General features: G+C 42.9%; 1 protein-coding gene across 3 annotated transcripts in view; it reads right to left on the minus strand.

Moving 5' to 3' along the window:
* Positions 1–203: 203 nt before the first annotated feature.
* The window catches only part of STXBP5L (syntaxin binding protein 5L), a 392,773-nt gene continuing 369,864 nt past the window's right edge, over positions 204–23,112 (minus strand). For all 3 annotated transcript variants that reach the window (XM_065413820.1, XM_065413813.1, XM_065413804.1), the window contains 6 exons: positions 11,123–11,362; positions 8,527–8,887; positions 5,729–5,894; positions 2,567–2,678; positions 1,940–2,160; positions 204–245 (listed from right to left, as the gene is read on the minus strand). In XM_065413820.1, the coding sequence (XP_065269892.1) occupies positions 204–245; positions 1,940–2,160; positions 2,567–2,678; positions 5,729–5,894; positions 8,527–8,887; positions 11,123–11,362 (1,142 nt within the window). The remainder of the gene's footprint in view (positions 246–1,939; positions 2,161–2,566; positions 2,679–5,728; positions 5,895–8,526; positions 8,888–11,122; positions 11,363–23,112) is intronic.

The following is a 23,112-nucleotide window of genomic DNA, read 5'->3' on the forward strand; positions in this document are numbered from 1 at the left end:
AAAAGACCAGTACAAGTCTAGGCTCCATTTTGTGGGATATAAAACTTCTCCTTGACTTCCCGCTTGTGGTGAATCCAAACAAATAACAGGAAAACATTTCCTAGGAGAAAGTTTTGTTTCTGGCCAGTGATTGGTAGTGTTGGGAATAAGTTCCGCTTCCCTGAATAGTGTTCTCATCAAAGCCAAGCAGCTTCTTTAAAAGTCTAAAACTGGTACCATTTCTTGTCCTTATATTTCAGCATCAACTACAGAGATGGGAAATAAGCAAAATGAAAATTAGATACAAAAATCTGGTTTGCTAATGGTAAAGACTTGTGCTAAGTTAGTATGTGGTAGAACTCCACTGAACTAGTGGTACCACAAATGAAGTAGGTCCATTCATTGTCATGGACTTCATAATCAAGTAGAAAATTTGGAGCAAACAAATAGCAGCAGGTTGTTGTTTGCCAAACATGTCATTTCCCTTTGCTGCTGTGAAATACTTTTTTTTTTTGGGGGGGGGGGGGAGGCTTTCTCTAACTTCATAATTAAGTATTAAACCTCCACAAAGAACATTATTTACCCATAGCTCTTGTTCACTGAAGAGACGCTTCTCAGGGAATTCCTACTTTAGCACACTGCTTTTTGCATAAGGTGAAGTAGGAACTGCCATATATTAGGGTACACTAGGTGCCTCGCCTCCAGAATACCATCTGTCAGTACACATCTCTTTGAGAGCATTTTTTTGCCTCGCACTTATAATAGCCAATAACATTCTCCCTGGGGCATGAGGTAGGTGGTAATCCAGCTGTACAGATATCTGGAAAACTGGAATTACAGGTAAATATTCCTTAATGTACTACTACTACTACTTTTCAGTTGATTCCCCCTCTTAGGACTATACCATAGGGTGACATCATTTCAGTTTTACAGAGCAAATGTCTCCATGCTAAGCAGCCTATTTAGAGCAAACCAGTTTAGCATAACACACTATGGTCATGCCTCCAGTTTCCTGTGCCCTGTAGTGCCCCACTTGTTCCCTTGTATCCAGATGTACACCTGTGACCCACCCTAGTTTCCCCCTCTCTGTTCAGCACATCTTGTGCAACTAGTGGGTTTTTAAAAGAAGCAGGATTAATGGTAATATTTCTCCTGTTATTGTTCATAACAGAATATTTGACAGGAGGGATAGGCACATAAAATCTTCAAAGCAATGAATGAATATTGCCCTTATCTCCCATTGTTCCCAAAGGGACTGAGGCCTGATTTCAGGAACAACACTGACACGTCAATGAATGGATGCAATGGTCATCTTAACTGGCGGAACATAGTACTCTCCCTCCCACTGACACCAATGGGAGATGGCAGCAGTTTTGAAAGACAGATGTTTATGAAGAAAACATTGCAGGAAACTCAGGCATTGGTGGCACCTTGGGGCTCCCCTGTTCTCTCTCCATGGCGCACAGTTTTGTTTCCTGAGGACTGAACTTTTTTGGTCTAACTGAAGTCTCTGGGCTTAATATAGGGATACCCAGATGAAATGTAATGGCCTGTGATACACAGGAGCGCAGACTAGATGATCTGATCATCCCTTTTGGCTTTAAATGCTATGAAAATCTGGAGTAAGTGTAACCAAAGTAGATGGCTCCCTGAGTTTGCAGAGAGCCCGAAACAGCAGCTCTGAGGTGGAAAACTACCCCATTTATTTCAGTGGGTGCAGATGTGAATGACAATACTTTACTGCTTATCAAGCATGTAGGAAAGGAGAGAAAGTGTCATATAATGACAATCTATACCAGGGTTCCCCAATGTGTGGGGAAGGGTGCTGTATAAATGAAGGTAACAACACTTGGGGGACTGTGCTTTGTTTAATTTTCCTGAAGGAGGTTCAGCTTTCTTAACTTTGGGTAACCCTGGGTAGGGCAAACTCTCTCCACGTGTACGTGCAAAGAACCCATACCTCATGTGCATGTTTGGAAAATGCCTCTGCACTAGCCATCATGCTTGCAGTCTTTTCATCCAGTTCTCCTAGTCTCTGTCCTCTCTCATCAAGGGCGAGGCGTGCACGAGCCAAGTCTCCGATTACCCCTCCTGCAGCTCCTTTCATACCCTCGATTCCACCCGAGCCAGGGATGTGCTGAGCCAGACTCCGAGAGGCTTTTCCTGCTGAAGCCTCGCCAACTACACAGGGAAAGTGGAGTTAGCTCATTCCCCCATCGATACCTAGAGAGTTCATTGCTAGTTCCTCACTCCCTTGCTGTTATTTGGAGTGTACTGTGGCACACAGACTGCCTCAAGCTACCCAGGCAGGTTTGATACTAGTGCCATCTCGAACCTGTTCTTCAGTAACTGCAGTGATGGGGCCGATTTTATTGTTCACTTGCTCTTACTGGGAAGAAAGAAAACATTTTGGGTAGATAGAAACAAGGCTCTGAGAGATCAAGCTCTTGCTCCTTCTAGTAGCTTGTGGGACAAATTCTCTGTTATCTTTAACATTTTTAACATCCCTTCTTTCCTAGATTACGTGTCCTGTCCTTGTATCGGTTTAACTGTTTGTCTTCTGTTAGTTTCAGTTATAATCACTTACACAGCTCTTCTCTGTCAAAGGTCTGCCCGCTTCCTCCAAACAGCCCCTTGAGAAAGCCTCTGTTCTGGGCTTCTGGTGTTTCCACTGGGGTAAACAAATCCCCAAGCATGTCCTGGCCAAAATCAGACAGAAGAACACATGAGGGAACTAGAGCGATGAAGATTGCCATTTACTTTAAATAGAGAGTCATTGACATCAGATGTTTGGCAAATAAAAGATGAATTCTGATCTATGCCACATGTTGTATTGCAAGACCAGGGCTAGAAGGGACAACATTTGACTGTCAGTTTGTCTGCAACATCAATTCTTTAAAAAAATTCTCATACTATGAAAAACACAACATTAAGCATTTGATGTCTGGTTACTACGAGAGCTGGGTCAATAGTGCAGATAAAATGTCCAACCAAAGCCACTCACATTTAAAAAAAAAATTTAATTTGTATTCATTCCCCTGGTGGGTTCATATTTTATGACTTGTGGAGAGCAAATTATGCAACGAAGCCACAACATAAAAAAGTTGATTAAAATCAAGAAATCACAATCAGCTGGTGATTATCCAGGCAACCAGACCATCAATACTTCGCAAAAAGAAAACAATAAAGATGAGTTTAGTGCTTGCTGACAGGAAGCAATTTTTACAAAAGGCCATTGGCTTCCCTCCAAGAGCTCATCGCTGGATGCTAGCTGTGCCTACCTCCCACTTAATTTTACTATTTACACAGCACCAATCGTGCACGAGACATTTACAGACACAGCTGAAGGCATGGTCTCTGCCCCCAGAGAGCTTACACCTGTATCCTTCAAACCAATGGTTCTTTAGAAACAAATCTAGCTATCAAAGTTATTTGCAGTCTGCTAGGGTAACTTCTTATGTAGCAACCATTTGTGGGGAGATGGCTTCAGCACATTAATACTACTGCTCTGCCAGCTGGTAGGTCAGGGTGGGTGAAACCATGGCTCTCTGCCAATGCTCCTCCCACTTGCTTTTTGGGGGAGGGGGATACTGGGTGTATAAAGCCCTTGCTCTTCCTCTCTGTGCAGAAGCTGTGATGTGAGCAGCTGGAGTGTGGCAGTGTTGGGAGGTAAGAGCCTTTTATTCCCTTACTTGGGCTAACACAAATCTAGCCCATCCCCTAGTTTTAAACCCTTCTTCAGTGATGTATTTAGAGTCCCGCCAATAATTTGTAAACAGTCGCTTCAACTCCTCTCCAGTGAGCCCAAGCCTGGCTGCAGCACTCATTCCTCATAACAATTCTTCAGTGCTGAAAATGCCAGCATTGTGATGACTTCTGCTGCTCAACACATTGCCATGGTCTAACGACAGCTGGCAGTACCATGTCTTGTTGGGCATCCTGGTTCTCTGCTCATTATACAACCTCAAGCTTATTTCCCTTTTTTACTGCTAATGATCCTTCCCCAATAACCCCTCACAATTAACTTCCTTCAGTAAATGACATTTAGAGTGTAAAAAAATCTCACATAATGAACTAGCTTTTGCTTGGAATAAATGACTTTCCTTAGACCATCTCCATAGCTGCTGTATTTGAATGTATAGTACAATGTGAGAACCTTTTCCCACCTGCAAAGAAGGGCTGTATCAGTTACTGTAGTGGAAAATACTGTAAGTAATTCAAAAGTATGTCTTAATCACTAATAGATTTTTTGGAGACTTTTAATGGTTTATATCCAACTCAGAACGCCTGCCCTTCTAGCCTACTGACTGAATGCTGAAGAAGCTGTATTAATGTGGGGAGTGGGGCCTGTGTTTACTTTTAGAATAAAATAAGCAATACTAAAGTTAGGGAAGGAACAGTCGTTGTGCTGATACACTTTCCCTTCAGTTAGAGCCATGCTGGTATCGAGTGCCATACATTTTGAAGTAGTCACTCATAACATTTTGAAACCATTCCTCTTTCAACCAGAGCAGCACATTAGGACTTTGCTCTACTTTGTTAGGGCGAGTGCCAACCTGCTTCAACTCTGGATCAACTTAGTAGTAACCAGAAGTTGCTACCGTTAATGTCAGTTTGTGGACTTAGTCCTGTCGCTAGGGGACAGGAGCTACTCCACAGAGGCCATGGACCAAAAGTACTGTTGACCTCCTCTGTGTCCCAATGAGGTGGTTCCTGCAGGGCAAGCATAAGGTGTACTTGGGGTGTGTGGTGTGCACGTAGGAAGTGTGGCCTGCTGCTGCAGCTGCCCATGTTGTCCTCTGCTATGAATAAATAGGGAACTTCCATCTATAGGTGTGTCAAGCTAGCACTGATTTCACTATAAAAAATAAAAGCAAGCAATTGTCTTTTCATGGACGTTTCACACTAAATCATATCTTACATTAAAGCTAATGCCTGGCACATCTGCTGGCAATAATGTTACAATCCAACTTCTTACCATTTTTAATCATTTAAAACTTTAACTTTTAATTAAATTTAAATTTAATTAAACTTAGGAGAGTAAAAAGTGTCATTACCTTGAGAAACCTACAAGTAAAACATACTGTTCCAGATAAATTGACCATTTACAAATACATCATTTGCTCTTTGGGAACAAATGTTTTAGAAGCATCTTGTTTCCCCCATCTTTAGCTGATAAAATTTTGGGTTAGTGTTTTGCATCCTTTCATAGACTTAACACAAGGAACGTGCATATTCAGGGATCAGAGCATTAGACAGTGACATTAAGCATTTCTTTTTCCATTTTACTCTTTCCAAATGTAGAAGCTTTTCTCTTGAGAAAATTGGTTCTCTCTGGAAATGTTGATGCAAATTGACATATGTTCCATGCATGACACTGCAGATGTTACAAAAAATCTGGGCAATCTTTGCGCTGTTATTTGGAGTTTCAGGTTCCAAATTAAAAATAAGAATGAATTGGATTGAATGAAAATTATCTGAAAAAGGAACAGGTTGCATTAGATTTTAAACCAGAGGACATGGTGTTAACAGCCGAAAGCCTGAGAATGGTGTAAGCCACTGTGATCAAGGCAGTGGTGGGAGGGCTCTGTTGAGATGCCTCTGGCTGGCTCAGAAGTGCTGCGAACATGTACAGCCCTCCTCTGTAGGAAGCACAGATCTGACAATGGGAGCCCATTAGTGCTTCAAAGATTTCTCCACAATAAGAAAGCCAAGCAGCATGTGTGCTTTCTACGTTTACAAGCCCTACCTGTAGATTGTCACACATCTCCTGGCTGTATGTCAGTCGCTGGATCTCCGTGGGAGAGCTGAGATACAAAGCTTGCCCTTCATTGGTGAAACAAAATGTCCGTGCTATCCTCATGTCTGTAACTGGCAAATAGTTGACATCCAGCATTGGGCGAAGGCTGGGCAAGCTGAAGAGAAGCAGATGCCTGTGTTATGTTGGGATTTACAGAAAATGCTTTTATTCTATCACGTGATTCAAACCCACAGGTAACTTAGTATTTTCCATATATAGACTAGAATGCTGTGGTATTTAAAATGCAGTCCTACTCTTAAATGTGCTACTGTAAAAATGGCACCTTTCCACGTCACAGATCTGTTCCCTCTGTGTATTGGTCTCAAAGCAAATTTCAGTGACCAAAATAGATTGTTAGGGCTAGCTCCACAAAAGGACTTAGACACCAAGCTGCATGTAAGACACCTAAGTCCTCCACTGAGGTGCCACTCAGAGTCTCAAAACCCTGCTCAGCTGCCACCTAACCCTGGAGTAGCCTAAAGTCCCCATGGCAAAAAAAAGTCCACAGAATGTGTAGCTTGTGGTTTTCAAAGGTTAGAGTTTGGTTAAATCCAATCCAATGTTGGGTAGAACTCTCAAAGACGCTGCTGCTGAATGAGGACTGCTTTAATGCCACTTTTCAACATTCTACCTTAGCAATTTTGATTGAGGAGCTAATCAAAAAAGAATTTGTAAGAATTAATTTTTTTAGGGATGTCGATTAATCACAGTTAACTCATATGATTAAAAAAATATCATAATTAATCGCAGTTTTAATCGCACTGTTAACAATAGAATACCAATTGACATTTATTAAATATTTTTGGATGTTTTTCTACATTTTCAAATATATTGATTTCCGATACAACACAGAATGCAGTGTATAGTGCTCACTTTATATTATTTTTTATTACAAATATTTGCTCTGTAAAAATGACAAAAGAAACCATATTTTTCAATTCACCTCATACAAGTACTGTAATGCAATCTCTTTATCGTGAAAGTGCAATTTACAAATGTAGAATTTTTTTTGTTACATAATTGCACTCAAAAACAAAACAATGTAAAATTTTAGAGCCTACAAGTCCACTCAGTCCTACTTCTTGTTCAGCCAATCGCTAAGACAAACAAGTTTTTTTACATTTACAGGAGATAATGCTGCCCGCTTCTTAGTTACAATGTCACCTGAAAGTGAGAACAGGCGTTTGCATGGCACTTTTATAGCCCGCATTGCAAGGTATTTGTGTTCCAGATATGCTAAACATTCATATGCCTCTTTATGCTTCAACCACCATTCCAGAGGACATGCGTCCACTGCTGATGATGCTTGTTAAAAAAAAAGTGTTAATTAAATTTGTGACTGAACTCCTTGGAGGAGAATTGTATTTCTCCTGCTCCATGGTTTTACCCGCATTCTGCCATATATTTTGTGTTATGGTAGTCTCGGATGACGACCAAGCATATGTTGTTTGCTTTAAGAACACTTTCACTGCAGATCTGACAAAACACAAAGAAGGTTCCAATATCAGATTTCTAAAGATAGCTACAGCACTCGACCCAAGGTTTAAGAATCTGAAGTGCCTTCCAAAATCTGAGAGGGACGAGGTGTGGAGCATGCTTTCAGATGTCTTAAAAGAGCAACACTCTGATGCAGAAACTACAGAACCCGAACCACCAGAAAAGAAAATCAACCTTCTGCTGGTGGCATCTGACTCAGATGATGAAAATGAACATGTGTCGCTCCGCACTGCTTTGGATCGCTATCGAGCAGAATCCATCATCAGCATGGACGCATGGCTTCTAGAATGGTTGTTGAAGCATGAAGGGACATATGAATCTTTAGCGCATCTGGCACGTAAATATCTTGCGACACTGGCTACAACAATGCCATGCAAACGCCTGTTCTCACTTTCAGGTGACATTGTAACTAAGAAGCAGGCAGCATTATCTCCTGTAAATGTAAACAAACTTGTTTGTCTTAGCAATTGGCTGAAGAAGTAGAAGGACTGAGTAGACTTGTAGGCCTTGAAGTTTTACACTGTTTTATTTTTGAATGCAGTTTTTTTGTACATAATTCTACATTGTAAGTTCACCTTTCATGATAGAGATTGCACTATAGCACTTGTATTAGGTGAATTGAAAATACTATTTCTTTGTTTTTTACAGTGCAATATTTGTATAAAAAACAAATATAAAGTGAGCACTGTACACTTTGTATTCTGTGTTGTAATTGAAATCAATATATTTGAAAATGTGGAAAACATCCAAAAATATTTAAATAAATGGTATTCTATTATTAACAGCACGATTAATCGTGCAATTAATTTTGTTAATCTTTTGGCAGCCCTATTTTTTTTTATAATGTAGGGAACGGTATTTTGATTTCCACAGTGATTGAACATATGTGGGTGAGACCAGGCTTGGAAGTCTTTAGCCCAGAAGCTGAAAGCTGACAGTTATAAGTGACCAAAGAGAGATTGCATGGAAACTATTCTGCAACTTTAGCCACAGTGAGCGCTGCTGCTTCTGCCATGCTATTGCTGTCAGAGATAATCCTGGTACTAGATGGTGAGAAGGATTACTAACTGAGAGAAATTATATACCAGAGCAAAATGGGTACAGCTTTCCTTTACATGTGTGCATAATAAAAACATGCTCAGCCACCCACTACAGCAGCTTGCAGGTGGACAGTGTGCCTCCTGCTCCCCTTTACAGCCCTAATTCTGTTGCCTTTTACAATTTTGCCAAATGATTAGCTAGGTAAGTACCTCATTGTCATGATATGCCCGTTGGCACAAAAGCAAGCCAGGCAGATGCTGTTACACAGGGTCACCACATCTGCTCGCAATAGAAAGGACGTTTCTGTGATGTTGTGAACATAGAGGCATGTCTGGGAAGGCAGTGAGAAAACTTTGGCTTGTTTTTCTGAGCAGATGACAGCAAACTGATGATCTCCCATATCCTGGGAGGACGAAGGAGAATACATGACAAGTTTCCTTTTTCTCGTTTTTTCACTGTCATCTATGCTGTTTGGGTCCCTCCATACTTCATAGGGTGGATGTATCAATGCTCCCATGCAGTCCAGGCATGAAAAAGTCAGCACTGCTCCCTTCAGTGTCAGAACTGTACCTGTAAAATATAATGCTCTAGCTTTAGCATATGCTTGTCAAAAAATCCAGTGGTCACTAGTGCATATGTTCATCATGGTCTATTTTGCATCCAGATTTTCTCTTTAGGGCAGAGGTGGGACCATCCTGCCCGGCCCCTGAGCTCCCAGCCGGGGAGGCTACCCCCCGGCCCCTCCTCTGCTGTTCCCCCTCCCCCACAGCTCAGCTCACTGCACCACCAGCGCTCTGGCTCACCATCCTGCTGGGCAGCGCGGCGGTGTGGCTGGCTCCGGCATGGTAAGGGGGCGGGAAGCGGGGGGTCCAGGCGGCAGTCAGGGGACAGGGAGCAGGGGGCGGTTGGATGGGTCAGGGGCTCTGGTGGGAGCTGGCAGGAGACAAGGAGCAGGGGGTGTTGGATGGATCGGGAATTCTGAGGGAGGCAGTCAGGGGGTGGGAGGGGGCGGGGCAGGCTGTTTGGGGAGGCACAGCCTTCCCTACCCGGCCCTCCATATAGTTTTGCAACCCCAATGTGGCCCTCGGGCCAAAAAGTTTGCCCACCCCTGCTTTAGGGGTACAGCAGCACATCTCAGCCCTACTAAGCTAATGAGCTGCACTGCTAACTGCACAAAGTAACCTTTTGCTTCACACTAAATATTTTTGCAGCCAGGCAGAGATGGTGAACGAGCAGAGCTGCAGTTATTGAAAATGTTTCAGGCAACCTAACAAAAAAATTCAATAGAAAACAGTAGAATTTAGAGATAAAAATGGCCAATTACGGCATGTATCCCATTCTCTTACCAATAGGATTGTTCTTTCCAGTGCAATTTCTAGTGTCTTTCCAGTCAGGTTTTAAGCATGCAACTGAGGTGGCTCCTATCCTTTCCTTGTCTAATACAGACTACAGTTCTTTACTCCTAAATTTCCTCCCTTTAAAACTGCTAAATAAATCCTGTCCCTCCTTGGTGTTTACCCCCCTCCAGTATCCCCTGTAACCTGTGCCTGTCACTTAGCCAAGACGTGCTTGGGATCTTTCAATCTTTCCCAGGAAATTATCCCCTTCACCCCCTAATCATTTTGTCATTCTTCTCTGAACTCCCTCTGATTTCTCTGGTAATGACACCCCGACCTGATCACAATATTCCAGCTGGGGCTGGATCAGAGCTGTATGTAGGAGGACTATAACCTCTCTGCTCAGGGACAAAATGCTTTTGTCTAAGCCATTCAAAATTATACTAGCCTTGTTTCCAAGCCATAGCCACAAACTCATGACCAATCTGCGGCCTACGGCTAGCTCTAGGTCTCTCTGCTTTCTACATTTCCCCCTCTCAGTTAGTATATGTACTTGCAATTGTTTTTCCTCACATGCACTAACTTGTATTTTCCAAAACTGAACCTTGTTTTTTGTTCTCTGCCCTTGTTTCTACTCTCATGGTATGTCCTCATCAGTGTCCATAACTGCACTCAATTGACCATCCTCTGTGTCAGTAATCTTGTAATTGTAATCATCATCGTAACTTGGTGGGAAACAAGGGCCTAGTTCATTCTGCACCTACTTTTACACAAAGCTGAGTTTTTGTCCTGAAAGCTAGACCTCTCCTATGAGTGAGACCTGTCTGAGGGGGTCAGTGCACAGGACTAGAAGGCAGGAACTCCTGAGATCTAATCCTGGCTTTATCATTGGCTCTCTCTTAGCACTGGCCAAGTCGCTTATTGTCTGTGCCTGTTGCCTCATCTGCAGAAGTGGGAGCAGCTCCCTATGTCACAGGGAAGGAATAATCAGTTAAGGTTTATGAAGACCTTTAGATATGAAAATAGCTATTTGTGCCGAGTACTATGAATACATCTAAAGATACCTTCTACTGGAATTTAGTGACATTTCTGTTGCCACATGATCCATCAAATTCTTGACACGTTCAAGGGAATCCCAAATACACTTTCCCAGGAGGAACTTATCTATTTTTCTAGTCTGAAAAAAAAAAAGTCTCCTGTTTCCAGTCCTTACAAGGAATGTGAGCAGCTCTATGTAAGATCTAATCTTTGTGATTAATAAAACAGACTGTCCTACGTCTCTAAATTACAGCTATCACTGCTACAATCGCCTTTGTATCTCTCTGTGCACTCAGTGTAATGAACCACCGGGGGTTAATATTCACTACATGAGAGATTTTGGTCAGAGAAACCAGATAAAAGCAGATATTTATACCCTCTCCTGCTACCGAGACAGACAAAGAACAGGAAAGCAGACAAAAACTCTTACCACTTGGAGACACCATGACTGGTTCTGTCTGCCTTAATTCCTCAGTAGCAGGCAGATTAAGGGAGATGATTAAAACCATACCAAGGCCTGTTCCAACCCACAGACAGGGGGAGACCGTAGAGTCATTCTTCCGTGAAAAGGTCTCCATAAAGTACAAAGCTGTAATTGCTTCCTTGGACTCCTTGTCGATGCTGGAGACACTGGAGCTTCGGGAACGGCTGAAGGTGTTTTCCCGGTTTTCTGTATGAATAAGGTAAATACAATCAAGCAGACATGAGCTGGCAGAGCTACAGCACAGACCCAAACGTATCTGAAAACCAAATGCAAACGCTCTGTTGTACATGGACATCATGGACTCGTTACAGACTGGATGAACGTTTTGATACTTGCATAGTCTTAACTTCCTGCCGATGCATAAACAACAGTGAGAATGCTGTCAGACCTCTCCAGACAAATCAGGCTGTTAGAAATAGCTGCTTATTACAGAGATCTGCATAGGCTAACCAGAATTTGCTCCAGTCATGGCTCAAGGGATGTCTCCTAGACTCATACATTACATTATTTAAAACTAAATTATCTACCTTATTACAGGACATGAAGTGAGGGCTCAGTGCCAGCATCACATCCTGTTGCGCATGCCCTTTGCCTTGCACCAAACACTGCTATGGCTATGTTCAGAGTAACCCTCCTTAGTCTGTGATGTTCTTGGCAGCTGGCTGGCTGAGAGGAGACACTGACCCTTGAACTGGCCCCTCTTCCAGGCAATGTGCAGGGGGAAGGAATATCATTTAAACCTTCTCGCCCCCAAATCACCTCCCACTTCCCATACAATGGAGTGAGACAGTTGCTCTGCTCCTCAACTGACTCCACACCATGGGATTGGACCATACACATTTTTTGTGTATGGTTTCACGGGGAACTGTGACCGCCAGTTAGAAATAGACACACGCACTCTCCCCTCACCAAACTCACTGGGAGTCTCCCAATCCTTCCTGGAGAGGAACAGCATCGAGCTTGGTTGGGTGTTGAAGGCACTGACTTGGGTTATGCTCACTCAGCCTTGTCTATCATCAGACTAAGCAGAATAAGCTGCTCAACACAGCCTTGCTATGGGTTCACAGGGTGGGAGCAGAGGGGAGGGAGTTGGGGCTGAGAAGGGACTGGACAGTGAAGGATCCGGGAGTGGCATTAGGACACAGGGGAGCAGGGGGTGGCTGCAGCAGGAGGAAGGGGGGTTCATTTTTGGCCCTTTTTCATTTCCTGGCACACAAGGTAGGCAGCTTAGTCTCCCTGACAGCGTAGTCTGCATTGAGTATCACTGCTGCTGATTCCTTTCATCTCTAATGCCTTCACTGTGCTTCCTGGACTAGAAGAAATCAGGGACCCAGGCTAGTCTTTGCAAGACAGGCTTGGGTCAGCTCTGCAATCCATCTACACCGAGTCAGGCAGAGCCAGAGGCAGGCTACAACACAACGCTGAAAGTTACAGGTGCTTTCCTGCAACACAAAAGGCTAGAGGCTGAGAGACTTTGGAACAAACGTTTGGAGCTCGTGGGCCTGAGACTTCTCTAAGCGCCTCAGAGTACGTTCAGATACTCACTTGAATCTAGTTGCTGAGATAACTGGACAGCTATGGATGCCTTCATCAGGTCTATCTATGCGTGGAATGGGGGCCATCCCTGTGGCATCTACAGTCCAATGCCCCCTTCCCAAGCCCTTGTTGAGAAACAAGTTTAATCCTTCTTCATCCCTAGAAGAGCATGACATCTCCTCAAAGGAGAAAGCTCAGGAACCAGCAGAAATGATTAGGGAGTAGAATGCTTCCTGGTGTTGGTGAAGACTTGAACCTGGATAAGAACCTTCCCCATCATTCAGTCTCCCAGAACTAAAGCCTGAGCTAAGCTTCACACCACATTTACAGTTCCTGCTCTCCTGAGGAAGTGGTAGTTTAGGGATCCCAGTCCCACAGGCAACATCTGCTGTGACATTAAACTCCCTTCCCCTGTGATGCTGCACAAGTGGCAGAAATTAGCCAGTTGCCAGCACCCACCTGGGAATTACTGGGCAGATGCACATCAAAGTATTGCTATACAGCTCAACGTTTGGAGCTGAGCGGGTTAATTTATATTTAAGTTGGAGCTGCAGTTTGCAGAGCTTCTACGGTGAGTGAGGCTGTTGCCTTGCCAAACGTGAGCTCCGCAGCACTGCAGGATTTTAGTCCCCCTCACGCTGAAGAGAAATTTATGCCTGTTTCAGTTTCCAAGTTCCACATGTTCCCCAGCCAGGGAGTTCACATTCAACTCTCAGTGCAGGTGTTAGTGCAGCTGCCTGGCCCTGGTTCAACGCTACTGCAGAGACCTGCATAAAAGCAGGGGGCGGCTCATCTGTGAGGATATATGGACCTAATACCTTATGAATGAATGTGCCCCATACCCTCACAGACCTTGCAGCACTCTAGCCATGGAGCTTTGGAGGCAGTTCATCAGCACTGCAGTTGCTGACCAAAGAGGGTTAGTGAAGAGGCTTTGCAGGTGTCCCAGACCCCACAACACAAGGCGGCCCATGACCCCAAGCCCCGTTTTCCCGACATGGTGCACAGGCTGTATGCATTTTTCCCTTTAGTAGTTGGTATTAATGACGAGAGCATGTAAAAAGCAAACATATTGGTGTTCAAGCTGTGAAAGGTGCTGAAGGGACAAATATGTCTGCTCAGTCTGTGTAGGCGACATGCAGAGTGTTTAAAATATGTGATGTGCCATTTGCATGTGTCACAGGACTTTTTCCTTCCTTTAAATAAGAATAAATGTTCGTTGCTGTTGTGCGGTACAATTAACTAATGCCTTTTAGCAGAACTGACATTAACAGGTATAATTTTTGGGATCCCTTTGGGAACATGTCGTGCTGTTTTCCATTAAATACAATATTCAGATTGAATTTCAAAAGCTCAGCATGACACCTCTCTCAAACTTTGAAGTCATGAAAGATTTCTGAACTGAAACATGTAACTTAGGAAAGATCAGAGGCCCTCTGTGACCTTCCCAGCCTGCTCTAAAACAAAGTCAAAACCCCACCCCTTCCTGGAATTTAGCTTTATTAACTATCTGATAAGGTTCAGTTTAGGCCTCTCCTCAGATGTGCTGCTCCCTCAGGGGTCTCACACACTGTAGATCTGTTTTCTCTCTCTCTCTCTCTCTCTCTTCAGAGAGCCACTCCCTTTTATATGAGTGAGGTATAAAAGCACCTGCCTCAGCCTAAGCCTTTCCCAGCAGGATCAATGACTGCTAACAGGGAGGTGTGTTTCATGCATTAGCAGGAGTGTTGTAAGCAAGACATGAGCAGTAATTCTTCCAATCTACTCAGCACTGATAAGGCCTGAAATGGAATCGTGTGCCCAGTTCTGGGCACCACACTTCGGGAAAGATGTGGACAAATTGGAAAAAGTCCAGAGAAGAGCAACAAAAAATGATTAAAGGTCTAGAAAACATGACCTACGAGGGAAGATTGAAAAAATTGGGTTTATTGAGTCTGGAGAAGAGAAGACTGAGGGGGGACATGATAACAATCTAAAAGGTTGTTATAAAGAGGAGGGTGATAAAGTGATCTCCTTAACCACCAATGCCAGGTCAAGAAACAGTGAGCTTAAACTGTAGCAATCAAGATTTAGGTTGGACATTAGGAAAAACTTCCTGTCAGGGTGGGTGAGCACTGGAACATGTCACCTAGAGAGGCTGAGGAATCTCCATGACTGGAGGTTTTTAAGAGCAGGTTGGACAAACACCTGTCAGGGATGGTCTAGATAATACTTAGTCCTGCCATGAGTGCAGGGGACTGGACTAGATGACCTGTCAAGGTCCCTTCCAGTCCTACACTTCTATGATTTCTATGCAAACACTGCCAGCCTGTTAGAGCCAATGCTTAGGCATGCACCCTGGTTTTCTCTCTCCTGGACAACCTAACTCCCAAAGCCCCTGCAGTGACCAGAGGACTTGCTATCTGCAACATCTCATTCTGCATGGTCATGAATCCCTGGGTACACCCTGGAAACCAGGATAGACTGAAAGTTTACCCAGGCTCCCTGCATTTCAATGGGGCAGGATAACACAAGCAAGCTGCCCCCTCTCATAGGGGAATTATAGCCTTTGGGTAGGCCCTGGAGTCCTTGTAGTCATAGGGGACCTGTATGGAATCTAATTCCTTAAGGCACTCGAGTCATATCAAGCCCTTTTACAGCAAAGTCTGGGTGTACCATGAGACAACTTGGCAGGCCACCATTCCTAGAACCCTGCATGGATACAAAATTTGTATCCGCATCCAAGCCACGATCCACAAACATGGTCTACAGCTATAAAGTGGATATCCACAGATTTGAAGGGCTCTAACAATTCGCCCTTCCATTTCTATGGGTCCATTTATTACCCACTGGGAGAGCCAGACCCCTGGCCTCTACTAGACCTCATCTCTCTATCGTCAGTACATCCATGAGGAACAATGTTTTTGTATATACCACTGTTCCTTACATAATACTTAGGGCTGGAGGCTTCCTCCTAGATTCCTGGTGATTGTCCTTTTTGGCTGTGGGCTTCCATATGTCTTCCCAAAATTACAGTGCAATATATAACACAATTTTCTTACGTGTTCCTTTTCCTAATAAGCAAAACACATAAGTCCCCCCCTCAGTCCCCTCTGTGTCTGGCCAACCTTCTCTTTTCATTGCCCACCATTGAGTCCCTAAGTCTTTCAATTTTCTTCCTAAGAGCTACTCTATGAACTGCTATGGAACTGAGCTGAAACGGGGGCAGCATGGCCTTTCTCACATGTAGGCACTTAATATATATATTTTTTTTACCCCTTGTACCTCTACTGTGAAAAAGGAGCCTCAGGGTCACCATCCGGTTTCATGATAGACAGAGAAGGGCTGACGCTCACCGGCAGTCCAGACGGTGGCCGTGGGTTAATCAGTCTGTGGAACATCAGCTCCCAAAGTTGTTGCTGCCGTTCTTGTTGGACTCCTTCACAAATTGCCACAAGGCCTGCAACAGCTGTTGTTTGGGGGCAGTCTGGGCCTGTTGCCACTTCTGCCCTCATGTTCTTCAGTTCAAGTTTGCTTCTCTCCCCGCCCCCATGCCCCTTGTGCAGAATATGTCAAAAATATCTCACCCTGAGTGAGCAGCCTGCCCTAAAACAAAGTCCACACTCTGAGTAGAGTCACACTCACCACCCTCCTTGGGTTTGACAAAAAACAACAAAACCTTCAGCTCCAACCATCTCCACAGGCGTGGCTGCCCCAGGGCTCCTCCCTCCAGACTGCTCTGCCCACACCTTCACTTCTCTATGTAGCGAGCACTCCCATCTCCCATACACAGGGAACAGTTAACAAGCTACCTGCACCACCAAGTTAGAAGAACTCACTTAACATTTCCCAGCAGCATCAGAATCTGCCACCAGGTGGGAATGTTTCAGTCAAATAGTGCCAGCCTGTTCTACAATCCTCCACACAGTTAATGTTATCTTCCACCTCCCCATTTCTTTCTATGGATGTAGTTGCTATTAATGTAAAATACAGCTCAGCAACAAAGATGACAGGCCATACTGTGTTTATTCTATATTATATTGCTCTGTTCTCAAATATCTTCATTGTATGGACCACTTCTTAATAGAGATTGTTCCGTGGACTCCTCTCCTCCCACTGATGATCATGAGGGCCACTGCCCCTCCCATCTGTGAACACAGAACAGCTCCTTGGCAACTAAAGTAACGGATTACCTGGGACAGTACCCTTAAGAAATGAATGTATTCACAGTTCTCTTTAATGAGTTTAATTTTGTTTTTCTGTCTCTATTTTACTCTTAATTTCACATCTCCTCCAATCTGTTCTGTTCTGTTCCTCTTTTCAGGGCAAATGTTCCTCTGCTACTCCGTCCCCTTATCCTGTTCTCTTCCTGCACACAGTACCCTGTCGTGTGTCCTCTCTCCCCCAAACATGCTTTTCTGCCACTAAATGTCCTTGTGTCCTGGACTCACGGCCTGACAATCAGGCCCCCTCCAGCCATTTCTCCAATAGACATAAACCCCCGCTGCCTCATTTTCTTCTCCCCTGAGCAGTCTCCTCTTGCTGGTGCCTGGCAGCTCCAGACCCTGGTGGTGGCTCCTGTTTCCTCTTCTCCTCCTAGTAGATGGAGCTATGCTTGCTCTTCCTCCTTGCTTCCAGCTGATTTTATAGGTCGCCAGGCTCTTCCTCAATACCTGTAGAAACAGCTGGAAGCCTGGGAGAGGCAGCCACCACCATACAAAAAGCCAAATCTCCACAGACCACTTAGCATGTGCTTCATGAACCACAGGTTGGTATGGTATGCTGTATGGTACCTGTTTATCCATTAGATTGCAAGCAACTGTTGACAGGGGCTTTCTCATTTGAAGCTTACCTCCTGCATAGCAGCATTATACTGTGTACATTGATTGTGCCATCTAAATGACTAATCATAAATTCTGAGCTTCAGCGAAGGAAGTAATAAGCCAATCAGGCTACCTCTGCCCACCTAAAAATAACTCTCCTGTCTCCTCAATGTTCTGCCCTATATATGGATTGGGTTATTCAGACATGGCTTGACCTACATGAATCAATTGCTGTTTTATAACATTATAACATTAGTTCTACTGTTCTAATTTTTAGCAATAGTTATTTTGTGGAGAAACATTTCTGACAAATAAAATCAGCGTCTTGTATCTGACTTCACCTGAACGTGGAACCTCTAACCGTTGCCCACCTCACTGCAACAGAAAAATACAGGATACTTCAACTAACATGTTAGGATAAAAATGAAGGCGGTGTTATCAAGCCTTACCTTTGTCCATCCATGTGTAAGCGGCATAGTGACGCTCGTCGTGTGAGAATGTACTGACTCCATGTAATTGCTGAAGCATTGCCCGTCTGGAAATGTAACCTACTGCCACAAAAATGCATGCATTGCAAAAGGACAAGAACAATTGAGCCAACCATCATCATGACATTTATATGAAAGCAGCCCCGAGCAGTTACAGTCCTAGCGCAGTTTTCTTGCCTGACACAGTGGTCCCACTGCAGTGAGCTGGTGACTTTAAAAGAAAGTTTGATTTATATTTTTTGGAATATTAAAAAGGCAATTCAAATGAAACATTTCCCATGCTTTAATTTATAGAAATAGAACCCAAACTTGCAACCTTTATGGAGCAGTCTTAAAATGAATAATGGTTTCTATTCTCTTTGGCTTCGTGAAAATAACACCACAGTTTCCTCACTTCCCCATGCAGTCTTAAAAAACACAAGAATGATAATGAAAATGTGTATGCTGCTGACTTACGCACCTAAAGGGAAATATTCTCCTTTCTGTTCTCATTAACTTCTGCAAGGGCTTTGAAAGAGGAATATACCCCTATAAATCATCTCTTCCATGGAGGTGTCATGATTATGTCAAAATAATGGAATAAACACTAATGAGGAAGCATAAAATCCTTCATTTTTATAGTCAGGAATTGTGAAAGCAAAAGTATTACTTGATATGAAGAATGAGAGAAAAATACCAGTGACTAAGATGAACCTTTGCACTGTAATGTATACATTCACCATCAGAGAGCCTTACAATCAACACACTTTGTGTTCATTTATAGATGTTTGTAGTGTGCAGTTTTAAATTAGTGAATCAAGTGTATACCATTGATCTGCTTATAAAGTCTGTCAAAGAATAAAGCCAATGTTCGGTATAAAAAATCAGGATATTTTGGAAGCAAAGTTACAGAGTTGAAAATAATTTTTAGGCTCCTCATGTAGGCACTTCTGTAAATTCCAAGCACCAAACATCTGATTTCATGGAAGCCAATGCAAATATTCAAATGTTTTTCCTGAGTATTACTAGTTCGTTTGTAGTAACACAAAACTCTGATAGTCAATATAAACAAACAGTCCTAAAATTAATCTTTAAACATTACTTCACATATGGTATCATCACACAGACAGATTGTATCAAATAATTGATGGCAATGCTTCAGCAACACAGAGGAGCAAAAGGATAGGAACTGACACCACAGGGTATTGAAACACTTAAGAATGCTGCACATAGATCTGGATAAAGAAGCATCTCTAAACACATTTTACTGGTGCCACGCTAAAGCTACATTGCATGTTAAAGCAATTCACTAGAAAGCAGCAAGAGTTGTTTTAAGCACAAACAAGTACCACTGGAAAATTAACTGGGAATTTATAGTGAGTGCCCTCCTATGAATAGACTCAGACAGTTTCCTTACTTCAGACTTTCAGTTGTATTGGTAAGTATGTGAACACATTACTGGTGGAGTATCTCCTAAATCAGAGCAATTTTATTCACTAATGTAGGGCCGAATCTTGTGAGGTGGTCACCAGGCCCTCACAGACTAACTGTTCAGTAGTTAATACAGAGATTTTGCACCTTATTTGCCACCAGGTTACACAAGTTGAATGCTTGTGTAACTCTACTGAAATCATTAGAGTTTATGGAAATAAAACTGGTGTGACCTGATGGAGAATCAGGCCCTCTCAGAAGATACAGACTGAAGGCAGAACATTTGTATCTTTAGCATGATATCAAATGTGTGTGGGTAGGTTCAGGCCTGGGTTTTGGTTCAGCCTATTTTAAAAATAACCAGGAACTGGGAAAGCAAAAATCCCACTTGATATGAAGACAGACAGAGCTAAACATTTTCACTGCATGAGCTACGTTCTCCATCAGAAATCCTCACGTATTTAATTTGCAAAGATGCCCACGTTCTACTGTATGAATCACTTGCCTCTACTTACACAATTGAAGTGTTTTCACATTCAAATTACTATGAATTTGAGCTGAATTTGGATTTCAAAAACTCCCAGGGTGTGGGCTGTGTTAAGATCTGGGCCCATCTTTAATTCAAAGATATCAAACTCTTTAGAGCTTATATAAGAGACAGAAACTGCTTATCAGAGTCCTAAAATATCCCCTTGTTCTGAAGCACTTTCTATTTATGCATGATGCAATTTATATGTCAGGAATGATTTGTGGTAAGTTTTCCATGTAAAACTGCTTCAGGGCAAGGAGAATATAAAGGGTGCTTCAGAAAACAAAGTTCCCTGTTCCTTTATAGGGGAATCAAAATATCTCATTTTGTTTCTTGAAGCATGCAACCTAGAGCATTTTAAAATTCAATTTTGGCTCTGCTGGGTTCCCTACCTGCATATTTGTTTGTAACTAACTATTTTAGGTACGTAACTTTGAAATGTTTTGCATTTGAAAAACATTTGGAATGGCTATACTTGCATAACATTATCATCAAAAATGCAAACACTTCTAAATAGATTCTCCCCTAGCTGTGTGCTTATTGCTAGAGCACTGTGCGGATACCAAATTTGTATCCACATCCAATCCGCGATCCGCACACATGGTCTGCGGATATTCACATCTGTGGATGCAGATAGCTGCATATATAAAGCAGATATCTGCAGATTTGCAGGGTTCTACATATTGCTCCACAAGCCAGGCTAACTGGAGCAGTAGAGACACTGAGGATCCTTGAACTGTATGTTTCACAAATTACTTCAGATATTGGAAAACAATTTCTGCCTCGTATAATTAATTGCTAGCAAGTGAAACAATTGCAAAATAAATGGCATCCACAGAACTCCCGCTCAGCTGCTGCCTAGCTCTGTAGGCGCCCAAACTCACTCAACGCCTACATTTTTGCCTCTGAGCACATGCACTGCTGCCTCCCTCTAGGTGTTCAGATGCCCACCTCTCACCTAATCCCCAGAGCAGTCCACAGACCGGTGGAAGACAAGCAGAGGAATGCCGTTCTCATCCATGGGGCCCAATCTGGTAGGTGTTCTCAGAGGCTGCCTACTGGATCACGTGCCATTCATAATCTGCCAGAAGGACTGGTACTACAATATTTGTACATTAACAGAGAGCCTAATATCTCAGTTGATGCAAACTCCTACAAATTGGAGACTCCTGTTTCAAGAAGATTGCCCCGTGTCACGTGCTTCCAAAGTGCTAACTAAAACACAACAGAATTAAGCTCAAATTGAAAAGGAAACACCAGCATTTTTTGCGGTTGTGAGTGGTTTCACAAATACGTTTATGGGCAGAAATTGGTCAAGATGGAGACAGCCCTAAACTTTTGGAAGCCATATAACAGACACCATGACCCAAAGCAACTGCAGAAAATTATCATGGAATTTCAAAATATTTGTTAAATGTAAAATACAGGGCATGTAAGGAGCTTCTTATAATGGTCATGCTATCAGGAGTGCCTATAAATAACGAAAGGAGGAGATGCAGATAGGGTGACCAGACAGCAAATGTGAAAAATCGGGACGGAGGTGGGAGGGGGGTAATAGGAGCCTACATAAGAAAAAGACCCCAAAATCGGGACTGTCTGTATAAAATCGGGACATCTGGTCACCCTACATGCAAAAGGAGTTTGGAGCATATCTGATTCAAATACTAGCTATTTCCAAAAGAAAATCTGATAAACTCAGACAAGAAACACAAAGTAACTCAAACTTACAAAAACTTGAGTAATTCTAGATTGATGGCCAAAATAAGTTTTTATGCTTAAAAACTTTTTATTGGGCCTATAGAAATGAAAATTCATTGTACCTGCTTGTGGTTTCCAGATGAGTTAATTACAGAATTCATAAATGGTTCATTTTGGCAACTCTCACTGATGTGTCAGTTCAAGTATACCATGTCAAAGCTTTAAGCTGTAGAATTAAAAGGATTATCACAACTAGCACATAAACAGAGGCAGATTAAAGCAATCTCTATTTAGCACTGTTAGGGAAGTAAAGACACCTCACAATGCCTTATTACAATAATCTGTTCAGAGAGTTAGAGGTAGAAGGAAAAAAAATCTTAGTATTAACATCTAACAAGCCTTTTCAGCCAAAGACAAGTAATCCTGAAGTAGTAAAAAACCACCAAACAGCAGAAAACTAGAGCAGAAGAAATACTACAACAAGAATGCCAGTTATTCCACTGCAAGTGGGAGAAAATGTAAGATTTCAAATACAAAGTGGCTGGCACCTGCCAAAGTAACAGGTATACCATCTGCCCCCACAGTCTTGTCATAAACACACGAAGGTTAGGAGGAACAGAAGACAGCTACACAAAACCAAGGAGGCACGTCATTTTATGAAGATACCCAGAATGCTACTGACAGTACATCGATGCTGATAGAGTTAACAGCCCTGCAGTCAGACAATGGCAGCTCCACCCCATTAGCTAACAGCCCTCTCTAGACAGAACCTTTCAGAGAACAAGAAGTGGCTGTGTGATCAGAAAGTCATGAAGGTTTAAAGACAGTAGTTATTGACAAATCTCCAAAGGCATTTCTTAGAGTTGCTTCTAGTCTATTACAGAGGAGACACAGAGAGCTCTCCCATGGCAACCTTACTTTTGTTCTTTAATGTCAATGTTTTCCTTAATCTAAAGTAAAAAAAATTTGAGACTGAAAGTGCATGTTGTCTCTCAAGTACAGAAACAGCACAGACACTTGACCCAGTTCATCCCCACAGAGACCAATATTCAGGTTCAGATCTCCCCTGTTCCAAATGGACTGGGATGGCTCTGCAGTACTGTCCCTCAGACTCTGTGAAGGATTCTCTGTACCCTCTGGGATCTGTGCAGGGGAAGGACTCAAGGTAGGCCAGGTGGGAATGCACGTCATCTCCACAGAAGATATGTGAAAAGGTGAATACAACCCCAACCTATACTGACTTTTTTTTGTGAGCCCTCTCAAGTTCCCAGGAGTTGCTGCAATCAAAGCGTGGCGATGGCTGGAACTCAGAGGTGGAACAGGGCTAGAGACTCTCTGGGCGGGTGGCTCTGGCCTGCCGGAAGATCTACCAAGTTTGCAGCAAACCACATTTTGCTTTATGCAACAATGAAACAATATGAAAACATTTCTTTACAAAGTGTCCCATCTTGCCGCTTGTCATGAGGGGAAGGG

This window comes from Emys orbicularis, chromosome 1 (assembly GCF_028017835.1).
Source record: "Emys orbicularis isolate rEmyOrb1 chromosome 1, rEmyOrb1.hap1, whole genome shotgun sequence".
Taxonomy (NCBI): Eukaryota; Metazoa; Chordata; order Testudines; family Emydidae; genus Emys; species Emys orbicularis.